Source organism: Copadichromis virginalis, linkage group LG20 (assembly GCF_057382275.1).
Source record: "Copadichromis virginalis isolate Kocher_CV1m ecotype Utaka linkage group LG20, C_Virginalis_male_GT1.1, whole genome shotgun sequence".
Classification (NCBI taxonomy): domain Eukaryota; kingdom Metazoa; phylum Chordata; class Actinopteri; order Cichliformes; family Cichlidae; genus Copadichromis; species Copadichromis virginalis.
In genome coordinates, this window is record NC_140637.1 from 9,585,697 (window position 1) to 9,600,093 (window position 14,397).

At 39.1% G+C, this 14,397-nt stretch overlaps 1 protein-coding gene across 1 annotated transcript in view; it reads left to right on the forward strand.

Annotated features, from left to right (window-relative positions):
* Positions 1 to 14,397, forward strand: part of mtcl2 (microtubule crosslinking factor 2) — an 86,300-nt gene that overhangs the window by 4,066 nt on the left and 67,837 nt on the right. The window contains exons 2-3 of the mRNA XM_085444865.1: positions 2,213 to 2,314; positions 2,598 to 2,720. Coding sequence (XP_085300991.1) covers positions 2,213 to 2,314; positions 2,598 to 2,720 — 225 coding nt within the window. The remainder of the gene's footprint in view (positions 1 to 2,212; positions 2,315 to 2,597; positions 2,721 to 14,397) is intronic.

A 14,397-nucleotide genomic window follows, 5' to 3' on the forward strand; every position in this document is an offset into this window, starting at 1 on the left:
GCTGGGGACTTCCCGTTATTAACCAAGTGTTTCATCTTCACTCCTCTTTTTTCTTTTCACTCACTCTGTTTTTACACCGCTCCACATTTAATCATTAGTTATCATTTATCTCTGGCTCTCTTCCGCCGTGTTTCGTTTATCCTGTCTTCGCCCTCTTACCCGGGCTGTATGTGACAGATGGCCACCCCTCCCTGATCCTAGTTCTGGGAGGTTTCTTCCTGTTAAAAGGGAGTTTTCCCTCCCCACTGTTGCCAAGTGCTTTCTCATAAGAGGTTGTTTGATTGTTTGGGTTTTCTCTGTATTATTGTAGGCTTCTTTATAGAATAGAATACACATACGAATGTAAGAATATGAGAGTCAGATGAAAACCTGACAATGCCACTCTCATAAAGCTGGGACAAAATACTGAAAGCAATTAGCTAAATCACCTCGTACACAACTGACAACAAAATATGGTGGGTTTCAGATTTGCAGAGCCAGGTAGGGAGGACTGTTATCACAGCAGATGTGTGCACACACTCATTTCTGACATTAACCACTCTGACTCACTAACATGACAGCTGATTGGTTGATTTCTTCTCCTGACTCGCTCACATGACAGAGACCTTCTTCACTGTTCTTCTTTAGTTAGCTGTGAAAAGCAGGTCAGTGGACCATCTCTCTCCCTCAGTCTCAGTCTCTCACCACATTAACTTATGATTCCCTGGTTTCGTGTCCTCACTTCCTCACTCTCTGCTGTCATGTTTTATCTCCCTCTCCATCTAGATAGTTTTCACGCTGTTTTTTTCCCTATCTGATTTTTCTTTTCCTGTTTCCCATTTACATTCCCTTTTATTGCTTTGCTGTTCTTTCATTCCTTTTCCTCTCAGTTTCAGAATTTGGGTTTTGTTCTTGTGTCTGCTCTTTCCCTTTGATTCTTTTTCATGCTATTAACTTTCATCCTCCTTTCTTTTTACTTCATTCCATTTCTCTCGTTCACTCTGTTCTCTATCACAGATGTGTAGCAGTGGCCAGCGGTGTGCCACTCACAGAAACATTACTAAATCCATCCATTTTACTTTACCTGCTCACACGGTTATGATTCATCCTTGTACAGTTTAGTGCGTACGTAGTGGAGACGCAGGCACACACTGCTCACCTTGCTTTTCATATTGTGCACATAGTAAACATACAGACACACAAAAATACACATGCACACACACCCGCACAGCTTGTTGTTGCTGCACTTGGAGCTCTGCAGAAGCTGACCCACATTCTTTACTGTAGTAAGTCATGACAGCACTACTATTACTACAGCCGCTCATACTCATTTGGCTCATTATGCTAACACATCACCCACACAAACACGCTCATACTTAGAGGCAGGGATTTTTGCCAGCACACGTTCATTTAACAGTTCTGTAAGCACATTGTCGTGCTTTGCCGTAAAACAGAGTGACCTAGACTTTCCTTTTTTTATGGGGTGTGATACTTGATTTCATTGGAAACACAGACAGAGCTGCGCCTTAAATATGATTCAGAAGTGTGATGCAATTCATGCTGTCAGGCTGAAATGAATAATTCATCTGCATGTGACTAAAACGGTGGTAGATAAAAACACTGGTTTGAATGAAACATTTATACTGGTCTGTAGTATTTGTGAGTTGTATTTTAGTGCAGTCCCACACTATCCAAATGCTCTGCTTAGATTTTGAATTTTCTTAATCCACAGATGCCACATCCTGGAGTTTGCTCCAAGGTGTGCTAATAGCTATACCCTGACCTTTGGTCTCCTTAGCACTACCTTCGGAGTGAGGCAAAAAACAAGAGTACAGTTCACTGTCATATTATCTTACTCGGTCATGCAGTTCTCTATTTTGCATGGCCCCTTTTATCTGATGTAAGAAAATATTGCAGATATTGTTATGCAATTATGAGGGTGATAAAGAAGAAGATGTAGTCATACATGGCAGCAAGAGGTGATTGATGGACTACATTACGATGTTGGAAAGTTTAATGGAGTGATTTTCTGATGACAGTGATGATTGCCTTGCATTTATGACAAAAATCCTGTGTGTGCATATAATGCTGTCAGCTCTTTACAGCCACTTAGAGCCTGATGTTCAGTCAGAAGTCTTTACACCTTCTCCACAGGTTAACACTGGAGGAGTACTTAGCTATGTGTAAAAATAACAGACGCACTTATATACTCTCTCATTTTCACTGCCCCAAGGATGAGATGGAGGAATTGAGATCTGAGATGCTGGAGATGAGGGACATGTACATGGAGGAAGACGTTTACCAGTTGCAGGAACTGCGGCAACAGCTGGAGCAGGTATGTGGTTACAAAGACAGACTGGTTTAATGAGCCTGACTTATCGCAGATCTTGCAAAAATGACCTCGTGAAGAAAGAATTCCATTTATTTTACATCTGAAAAGCAAATTTGGGCTCCAAAAATAAATGCAACAAATGCTCTTTCCTGCCATTTTATGTTTTCTGCATTTCTTCTACATGCACATGACTGCTGCAAGGAACAGTGCAGTGAAGCAAAGTACTAGAGATGGATTAGACAGCTGATGCATAACATGATCTGCTGACATTGCCCCTGTTCCTCAGGCAAACAAGACCTGCCGCATCCTGCAGTACCGGCTGAGGAAGGCAGAACGACGCTCTATCCGCGTGGCCCAAACAGGACAAGTGGATGGAGAACTGATACGAACACTAGAGCAGGATGTAAAAGTAAGTGTTGGAGATTGAGCTGGAAATTAAAAGATGTGTGGACTCAAATGAAGTTGGTCTCAAAAAGAGTCAAGTGGAACATCGTTAGATGTCTTGTCTTTAATCCCAGCATCTCTAAGGTACTCAATAATAAAAACACAGCTGTCAGGTTTAATTAGCTAACGAGTTAATTAAACTTCTTCTACCATCTTTGATCTTTAGAAGTAAAATATACAGAGGTTCAGGCATTACACGCTCGACCTCTGGGCAACCACTTTCAGTCAATCTTGGAGAATCCAGCTTGCTGCGATTTGCCGTAGACTTGCATTCTTCAAAGCAATTGTTTCAAAGGCGACAAGATCATAAGTTCACTGCACACGGTTGCATAATTTTTGCTATGCAACGGTCTTCAATCACTATTTTTGTGACATAAGAGAAGATATGTTTGGATACAGTAATGCTTTCTGATGATGTGTCTGTATATGGAGATTCCTTTGACCCAGTTTTTGTCACACTCTGAAAGTCACAAAACTGCATCGAGTTCGAGCTTTTGTTTCTGAAGAATTTCCTTCCTTTTCCTATAACATGGGCTATCTGTAATAACCCACTTATACAGGCAATTAATTTGATTAGTCAGGAAACCCCCACCAATGATAAAATTGATACATTTTAGACACTATAAATGTGTCTATGTGCACAGTCTGTTTTGGTAGGGCCTTGCAGTAGCTGTACAGGAACACGGTGAGTTTAGGGCAAAGCCTTTGTGTGTGTGTTTTGTCACACTGACCCTGGACTACCGTTACTCTGTGCGAAATTTATAGCATTCCTCCAACATTTTCCACGTGAAGGACGACACAATGAGGGCTTTTTATCCTCTAAGAGAGAGAGAGCGTGCAAGAGAGTGAGACCGTGGAATCACTCTCGAAGGGCTTCCCGCCCGCTGCTGCTGTCTGTCTCTTAGCTGCTGTATCACCATCTGGTTGTTTTGGAAGGAAGGAGGGAAGTGAGGACGGAAAGAGGGAGGGATGAGTGTACATCCTGTGACTAAAAGGGAAGGGGGTGGTTGGTCAGTGTTTGAAAATTCAAATTGGCCAATGAGAAAACAACTCAAAGGCAGAAGGGAGTCCCTGTTTGAATTCAGTGGCCAGTTGTCATGTTTAGAAAATGAGAGGGGAGTGATGGCAGGGATGATGCATGGAAAGACTAAAGCTTGAGGGGGAAAATGAGCTAAGTCTGCATCTGTTGATTGCATCAGCAAAGGGGTATCGTTAACACAGAAAGCTGAAAAAAATCACACTGCTGGGAGACAAGTCTGCCCTCTCTGTGTCTCTCTCTCACAACACATGGCTGATTGTGCCTTGTTGCCGACAGGGCCAAGGACTCAGATGCCAGGTCAAGTTACAACATACTGTTCTGCATGTGTGTTCGTGTGTGTGTGTGTGTGTGTGTGTGTGTGTGTGTGTGTTTGCATGCATTAAGCCGTGGCTAAGCTTCTCTTTCTCTAGTGTGTATCAGCCACTCCTCTGTTTATTCTGGTAGCTTCATTATTCGTATTTTAAAAACACACACTCTACCTACCCCTATGACTCCACTGTGATTAGGCTGTACTGGAAAACTTTAATCTTCACTTTGCTTTAATAGGAGTTAAAAAAAATTGACGTTGTTTAAAGGTTTTCAGTGTTGCAGATTTAAAAGCTCTGAATTTCTGACTCAGAGCATAAAAGTTTAATTATAAAAACAAGCGAAATTGTTTGGAGACTCTTCAACTTTGCCATTAACTAAGTCATAGAAACCAAAATCATCCAACTGTCTGTAATGTGCCATTTGTTGTACAACTAAATATTAGCACTGTTGTATTTTTGTGCACATTTTAGTAACCCTAAAGTTGACATCAGATGTGTGAAAATAATCAAAGGACATTTTTCAATTGGAAAATGTTCATAGGTTTGAGTGGAGTATTGCCTCAAAAATGAATGCACAGTTAATTAAGCAGTAAGATGCACAAACATCCCCCAGTTCATCCCCACAGTAAAAGTAAAAGTATGGCACAATGTACCGTTTTAAAATGAAGCAGTTTTCTGTATTAATTTTTTAAGGATTTTTTCCCATATTTTTAACCACACTGAATTTACAAATACTCTGTTTAAAAATCAATAATTTACTGACATAAAATTACTTGGATATTTTCCTTTTTTAAATGAAATCTCTTTTAGTACCCTTATAATGGTTCATCGTAAGGGGATGCATCATAAAGTTTTACACAAAATCTACCAGTGTAGCAATGGTATGCTGGCGTCAGTGTTCTTATCCTTTAATAGGCATGAAGTCCAGAAGGCCAGATTCAAAAAAGCCCAGTGTTTTCATTTGTACACAGAAGTGCATTAAGTAGTAGCTCTATACTGCCCCTTTCATAGTGCAATGTAACATAAAACTATCAGTTTAGATTGAGTGGCTGTTGCTCCATAAGATCAGCTAGTGATCCAAGTAAAGGGTGGTAAGTCCCTGAGGCTTTGCAAGATGGTCATAAAATAACTAATAAACATTCACTGATTCACCTTTTTAAATTACTCAACTAAAATCAAACAATACAAGAAAAAAGCTCCACTTTGGTTTTCACTCCTTATATGTAAGTTTCGTTTTGACAGCGGGTTGAAAATACATGTTTCTTTGCATTTACAGTAGGCCTCACAAAAGCTTGGTGCAATGCCAAAGAGCTATCAAGTATGACAGTCATACTGATTATCTTAAACAAGAGTAAACATGAGTGAAAATCTCAGTGCTTCTTCTTCTTCTTGCTCCAGAGAAATGTGCGAACCTATTGTATAAAACGTTTTATTGAGCTACGGTTCTTGTGGTTGACGCGCCCCAGTGTTTTTGCACTTCATGGTCCAACTTGACCTTGATTTGCCGAGCAGCTCTGCCCTGAGCTGCTTTGCAAAAGTAATTGGCTTAACTACTGTTGATGCATTAGATTCGATGACTCACTCGCATGCAAGTGGAAACAAATCAGCAAAAGTACTCCTCCTTTCCTTACTCTGCCTCTTTCAGTCTATTCTCAAGGCCTTTAGTTGTCCTTTAGGGAGAGCACGTGGGCTGAAAGTCAGATGGAAAAAAGTCAGAATGACAAGTGAAAGAAATGGTGAACTAGAAAGAGTGTGTCTTCACTCTAATGTGTTTGTCATGTGAATACTTTCTGACACAAACATGTCCTTATGTACATCATGTGCTCTTATTTGTGCCCATTTAGAAATCTTGCGGGTGTCTGCTTGCATGTGACTGCCTGTTTTTATATGTGTGTTTGTAAGGGTTCAGTAGGTCTACAGCCATCAGACTCTCTATGAGAATTCCTGACATCATTTCCTGTCCTACTCACTCACTACTCTCATTCCCACAGGCAACAGGCATCTGGACACACAGAGGAAATAGTTGTTAGGATTCTCATGATGTTAGCTCATTGGTACTTCACATTTCCAGAAAAAAGTCAGTTATTCACTCACTTGTCTTAAGGGTGTGACTGTATCTGACTGTATCTCAAGTAGATTGTTTTAAGATGATTTCCACCTGAGAACAAGTAATATTTTAAAAGGATATAGTTTGTTATGGTTCAAAAATATTGGAGATGGACACCAGAGGAAAAACCCACAATAACAACACTGGTCCGGTCGGGTTGAGTCAAACGATGATTTAATGATCACACACGTGGGAGATGGACACTGTATGCAGACAGTCTCAGATCTCATCTCAAAAAACACATTTCCATAGTTTTATGAAATCAGGGTATTAGAACGCCCCCTCATGCGTAGTGACAGGTGTAATACAATCAATGTTGACAATTTTATTTAACACAAAGAATAACATTGTCTCCTTCCCGAGGGCAGACGCTAACTGCCCCCCTTCTCCTGGAACCGTCTGTACCCTGCTGAGACACAACATGGCAACTACAAGGACTCTTTCATTTATTAAGACCATCAGTGTGTATTGCTCTAAATCAAGTATATAATATTAAATGAATATTGCTGGATCAGCTACTTCTACTTAAAACATATTAAAACATGACTAAGCACAAAATCACCAAGAATGACATCTTATAAGTGCTGTGTAAGCGCGTGCGGCCTTCCAAGCTCAAAGCCTTTGCCCTCCATAGATCAGCCAGACTCGCGCTGGCTGTAGCTTTTAACCTTTAATTACCTTGAGCACAACTCTAGAATGAGCAACAAACTGCAATGTGTATGGAATGATCATGGTTACATCTGCAATGGAAAATCATGTTATTATTCTGGTACCTGTAAGAAAGATCAAATTAAAGTTATCACCATCACTGTAATGCAAAGAATAATATAAGATCAAAAACTTCAATTTATGCTTAATGCAAAGCTGGTTATATACTTCTAAGGAACTAATAATGACATATTAAAATATTAAATGATAATGAGAAAAACATCCCCTCCTTCTTCTACAAGTTTTAAAAGGCAAAACTTTTAAGGTGAATTTACCTTTTTCAGAAGATGAGTAGATTCCCTTTGTGAGAGAGATTTACAAGGTGTTTAGCATAGCTTAGCATTAGGCCTGGGCCTTGAACACTTCTTTTAAGTTGCCCAAATAAGGAGACACCCCTGCCCTCTGCAGCAGTGAGTGTAAATCGGGACAGCTTTACGGTGCTTTGTACAATATTTATGCTACATATGGTACCTGTGTGCAGTCTGTGCTCCCGGTAATGTCAACACGATATATAAAGTAGACCATAATAATTTGACAAATATTTATGAATTCTTTTTCTCGTTTTTCTCTGTTTTGTCATTTAGTTCAGTTCATTTTTTCCATTATAATACTTCCTATCTTTGTACCACACAGTAGATGTGTGTGTGCGTGCGTGTTAGGGGGAGGGTGCTTCCTGTAGATGTTCTTATAAATGCATTGTCACTTGGTCAAGAGTCATCCTGCCTCTCACTCATTCACGCATGAACATCAGACAGACTTCCAGCTGAGAGGAACCATGTTTTTTAAAAATATACTCAACTAACCACAAGCTATAACCTCAATGCATCTTGAAAAGTTACGGACTAGACAAGATGTCGTCACTCTGAAAGCCTTACACTAGTTCTCACAAAAAGACAGCCATCCAAACGCACACATGCTCACTATCATCAAAAGCAGCAGTGTACATTTATCTTATATCTTATTTGCATTGTGTGTGTGCTTGTGTGTGTGTGTGTGCTTGTGATAAAAATTTCTAAAGTGGGATTTGTTTTTACTGTTTAATAACACTGTGTGAGTTCCAGTAAAAATGTTCCTCTTGTGTTGCTCTCACATACACATACACACGCACACAAACACACACATACTGTAGGAAGTTGCTGTTTCCATGCGTGTGTCACGCTTTACATTTCAGGAAGTTAACAGTAAAATGCTTATGTAGAATTATTTTTGGATGTTACAGAGTCCAGCAGAAGTGCTTATAGCAACAGGACGTGCCCTGTGAAGAACTACAGCAGCTTCAGTCCCACCCCTACTGAGCAGATACCTGTTTGTATGCATGCATTAATGAAAACATGGTTAAAAATGATTGCTGGTGATACTGGAGGCGAGATCACACATTCCCAGCATGCCAGCGACTGTGAGAATTCCTCACTTTTCACTACCTCTCTCCCTCCTTGTGGCTCTCTCTCTCACACCCTCTTTTCTAAGATAGATGGATCACAGCCTGCACAGCTGTCACAACACTGTCTGTTTCTCTTCTTCTTTCACACATAATGGTTTATATATAGACACGAAGCAGACCACTTGTGACGTAACACCCTCTAAGTGGGTACTGAAGGGCCAGAATGTTGGACGACTGTGGAAAAGGTCAGCATCGTGAACAGTAAACATCAAGACCAGGGCTACCTCTGTGTCACCCACCGTCTCCATCAAAATCAGGCAGTTCACTTGAGCAGACTTAAATAAAATGTGTTCTCCTCACCTTTACCTTGAATTATATTTGAAGTTTAATAAAAACAAATGATAGAGTCATATGGGATGTTTTCTTTCCTCCATACTGTGATAAGTTATCATTATCATGGTTGTGTTTTGAGGGCTGTAAATGATGACAGGACTCATGCAAAATGATGCACTGATGCAACATTAGGCTTTTCGAAGCAATAGTGAAGATATCCACTTTGGATCACTGAAGGCCTAGAAATATAAATAACTGTCCTTTTAGATTGAAATAGTTAGAACTGAAATAGTTTTTGTCTTCCAGTCTGTAATTCAATTCAAATTCATATTCAAATTTCAAATTAATGACCTCATATTATCTTTAAACACTGGGACTGACTGAAGACTGGTCATTCTCTAGACAGCATGTCATCGTGTTTACATTTATTAATAGCTGCTGTTTCCTGTTCTCACAGGATCAAATGTATGTTTATCCAGCTACGTCAAAAAAGCCAGCAATTTCCATTGAATATACTGCAGTTATTTGCGTGGCTTTTTATTGTATCATATTATGTGTCAAATAAAAAATCCGACTGTTTAATTACTGCATGCAAACATTCAAAATGGGTTACCTGAAATGAAATTACAAGCAAGCAGCGGTGTTTTAGATAGCTTTTCAAAAACACTCCTTGTTTATATGTGCTGCTACAAGCTTATTCAGCATTACTCTGATCCAAGATAAACTGATGGGTTCAGCTTAACAGTAGGCAGTCAATAATTCTACATAGAGCCACTCTTTGTAAGCATATTTCAGAGCTCATTAAAAAAAACAATGCGCTCAACTCCAAGGCTGAGTGTTACAGTTTCACTAGAGTCATCGCTCCCCGACATGAATCTGCAGCGATTTCTAAATTGGTAAATGGAAGGCTGAACCGCTGCAGAGTGCTGATGTAAATAAAACTACAGACTGAACAATTGTTACTGTCATATTTTTACATTAGCAGAAATGGTTATGTTCCTATTTGATTTGACAGCAGAATGGCTATAGCGCTGGAGTGCAGGCAGACAAAGCAGAGTGAAGTGGCATTCAGAAATGGAACTGTGAATCCCACACATGTTCAGCACTTAAAAATTCAAAGTTGGAAAACAATGGACAAAGCCAAAGTGGTTTAGTAACTGTGAGTGATTTCAAAGACCATCAGGACTGACTGAACCTGTCGGTCGCTATCTGAACCACGATATTAGCATGAGTCTTATTTTAATTTCTGTATGCTGTGAGGTAGAACAGCTGTAGATCCGAGGTCAGTACTCAGTCATGTTTTCTTGGAAATTAGGTGGTGTAACACATGTAAATCCTGTTTCTTAAAGAGCTACGTGTGCGGTGTAGCAGAGTACATTATCATCCATTCAGTTCAGGTGATTTCTTACCAGCTAGCATAAAATCAAGAATGAGCTTGCCTAGGGACCCTTTTCCGTTAAGCTCTGGAATTTTAGTTAGAGTAGGTTTCAAGAAAATGTTTGGTGATAGGCTCATTGTAGCAATGTTGGAAAAGTTTTCTTTCAGCTGTTGAGCAATTCAAATATAGCATGCCAACCTGCTAGCACGTAAACTAAGGATTTTAGTGGAAGAAACAGATGAAGACATTTTGCTTAAGCTGTTATTTCTCATTGTCATTGCCAATAATGGCCTCCTTCACTTACATTAATGTCTTGTTCCAGTTCTGGTTAACAGCTACCAAATGCAAGCGCACCACTTTAAACCAACTCCAGATCTTTTAGTTGTTTAATTGATCAGGTAAAAATTAAAGCACTTGCCAGACAAAGGCTCAGTTAATTTTGTACCTCTAAACCAGGGGACTGGACATAGAAATTGCTGTAATTCCTAAACAGTTAATGCAATGCTTTAGCTAAGTCCCTGAATTAAAGCTAAAAGACTTATTTGTTTGATTTAAACGCAGTGGTGGTGTACAGAGACAAAATTACAAAAAAGAAAACCTCAGACAATAAGAGATATGCGGTAGAGCACAGCAGGAAGCAGGACCCAGGACAGGCATGGGCTGTGATGCATCAGATTATCATAACCTGCACAATTCTCAGATGAGTGAAAAGTGGTGCAACCACACACACACACAACACACAGACTTTACATTACTGAGCTGGCATGTAAAAGATCATTTTGTTATCTGCACTGGGCATTTGCATTATCACAAGCAGTTCTGGGCTGCAGTGCATGAGTTAAAAAAAGAAACATATTGAATAAAAGAGTTTGTTCATGAGTTGAGGTAAAGACATAAATTATATTTTCTTTATCTGTAAATATATTTTTACAAGATTTCTGTAAATTATTAACTGATATATAATTTGTCATAATACCTTTTTTCACCCTTCACCAACACAGATAAGTACAGTATGCACATGCTCAACTTTTTGCCTTAACATAAACCCACAGATAACCTGCGTATGTCTAAATTAGACTGATCAAATTTTTTTAAACCGCTCTTTCAAGAGGCGAGTGCCAAATATTTTTTTTGTATGCTTTGTACCTCAGGATAAGAACAAGTGCATGCAAATACACACACGGCCACGTAAACACACACAAGCGGCTGCACATAAAACCCCTCTGATAAGATCTACAGGGATAGAGTCGTTGTTAAAGAGAGATGTCCGTTATGGAAAGAAAGCAGCTGTGTGTGTGTTTGTGGAGAAACAAGACTCCAGTTGTTAAGCGCAATCAAACACAAATAACCGCACAGTGTGCATGAAAAAAAGAGTGATTGGGTGACTAACTGCCACTTGTAGAATGATGTGACTGTTTCCCCCCTGCGGCCTGATTTTCGCCCTTTTCTGTAGGTTTAATGCTTTTCTTCCACACCTCCCTGTCACACACTCGCTCCTTCATTCTCTAACACATGCACACATGTATACACACACACACACGTGCGCAGACACACATCTTCTCAGTCAGCTGACACCCTGACTGAATTCTAATTACATCCTATGGCTCTGTTGCTGGGTAAAAACCACAGCTTCAATGGTATTAAATTCCTTCACGTTTCCCTTTAACATAGAAGAACAGTGCAGCATTTACTGGGAGTCAAAAGGCTGACGAAGGAGTGTTAATGAAGGGGACAATATAGAAGTGAGGGTGGGAGGAGGAACAAAGGAAGGGGGAGATGGATAAGCCATAAATCTGTGTGTGTGCATAGTGAAAAACTTTTGGGCTTTGTGTTTTTTATATATTGTTTTTGCTCTAGCTTAGGGATATCAAGTTCTGGTAGCTCATGCCTCAGACTGTCCTTTAAGTATTTTTTTTCTTTCTTTTTTTTCTTTCTTTTTTTTTTTTTTACTGTGGGCTAATTTTACAAAACAGAGATTTCTGTGATAGACAAAACACATTTAATGTTTGTCTATTACTTAATTACATTGACGAAGTATGAAGGGCCATGGGAGAGGTTTGCATGGGTAGGAAAAGTTGTAAAACGTCTGAAAATAAAGTTAAAAGTCCAAGATTTTTGCCCTCCTTCACATTTTCCAAAGAAAGGGCAATTCTGGTCCCAGGCCTTATGTTTGACACCCCTACTCTAACTAATCAACTAATCAACTCTAAGTCTAACGGTCAAAAGTTGCTTACCACGGTATGGGTGTACAAATACAAGGACATGTTATATAGAAATATAGACGTACGCAATACTTTTGTTAACTCCCTTGAATTAAAGAGTTTGCATTTCAGTCACATCCTGATTGACTGTTGCAGCATTCATAATGATGATGTATAGAAGCAAAACTAGAAAAACTGTGTCAGTGTACAAATATTCCTGGATCCAGCTGTACAGTACATTACAGTTTACTAAATGTTCAATAGCTAACTGGTTAGCTTATATTGGTATATTTTTTTAAACAGCCCAACATGTGAGGTGACTGAAAATGAACAGATAGACAGACAGCAACAAAATAATATTTTCATGTTAATAACTTTTGTCTAAAATAAAGTCTCTTCATATAATAATAAGATGAGAGATGCCTGAATAAAGTTCAGAAAAAAACTTAAAATAAAGACTTAAAATGAGTTGAATACCACTGGAACTATTAGAAACTACACACACACACACATTTGAGCATGAATTGGAGCATGGTGGAGCTGCGAGAGCATTTGGATAGAGTGAGGGTACAGAGGGGCATTGTGCATCCTGGCACCAATTCAAACTCATCCACAAAGACACAGACGTAAAAAAAACACATTCAGACGTACAATTACAAACTGTGTTCAAGAGAGTCGTTTCAAACAAGCAGCGAGACGCACTGTACCAGTGATGCTCAAACAGACACCTGATACACACACACACACACACATTTACAAAGTGCACAAGCAGACAGTCCGTTACATGCATTTATAAACTCTAACAGGAGTATTGTTGAAACCACATAAATCCACTCTGACTAATAGTGGTTCCACTGGTGCTGCAGCTTCTATTCAGATATGCACTATTTACACTACAAACAAAAAACACCTCTATTTTTTAAAACTCACACCTGCCTGTCTCACAGCTAAATATTAAATACAACGAGTTCATTGATAACAAATCATTGAAGCCTGCACCAGTTAACTGCTAAAATGAAAAGTGGTCAGTATAAACTGTTAAACCATTGGAGACAAAAACCCTCATCCCACTAGATTAAATCAGTATGGAGGTTAATGGGGTTTAAGTGCATTTTTGAACTACTGAGTGATGATTGAACAGATTTTCCCCCGAAACACTAGATGAAGTCTTTTACTTAGTTCCCAATGGGAACCATTAAAGTTTAATTTGATCAAATGTAATGCAGCCTCTTAAAATAAAAGCCCTCATATTTAGTTTGAATTGAGCAAAAAGCAATCAGTTTGAAGGTGAAATTGATATTTATTAAAACAAATGACCCCTTTTCTCTGCACAAGCTCATTTTTTCTGTGTTTGTCTTCTTTAATAACCAGCGATGACTGATTAAATGCGATACAGCGATCTGTCCAGTGGAATAGTTTTTGCTCTTTAGTCGGGGCTTCGGCTCATTAGCCTCTGGTAATTTTCACTGCTAGATAATTGACAAACCTCTATACTGAAAGCCATAATTGGGATTTGACTACCTTTTATTTTTTGCAATTCTTCACAGTGTTTTGTGCGATATCATACTTTGTGCAGACATTTTTTTATGAAAAAAATGCTAAAAAGTCTTGATTCGAGTGTTTGTGTGTTACTGCTGACACTGATAATTTTGGGGTTGTATATTTGATTTTTGCTGTCAGTTTATTCCCCTTTCTATCCTGATACAACAAACAAACCACAACACATGAATGTGAATGAATATGGGACAACAGAAAAACAGCCGTTGACATCAGTATATTTCACACTTTATTTTCAGACCTTTCGATATTTATCAAATACCAATCATCAGCTGATATATCACTGGGCCCCTATGCAAACTCTTAACTGGCTGTGTAAAGACTATGACGTGAATACTGAATACAGTGTTTCGGGATGATGTCGGTGTGTAATTTTGTGTATTGTTTCCCCAAAACACATTGAAGAACCAGTTTTGCATCGGTGTTGCAGATCAGGGCACTCTTTGTTTTTCAGACAGCAAAACGCTGCTTAATTCAGCTTCATGCCATGCAAGTTTGCAAACTAGACAAATTTATTTAACTCGCCTCATTTTAGAAGTTGTTCTGATTTTTAATACTGTAACAGCATGATAGCTTTACTAAAACCGCAATGCAGTTGTCACATGGGATTTTAATTTTTTTTTTTCCCCC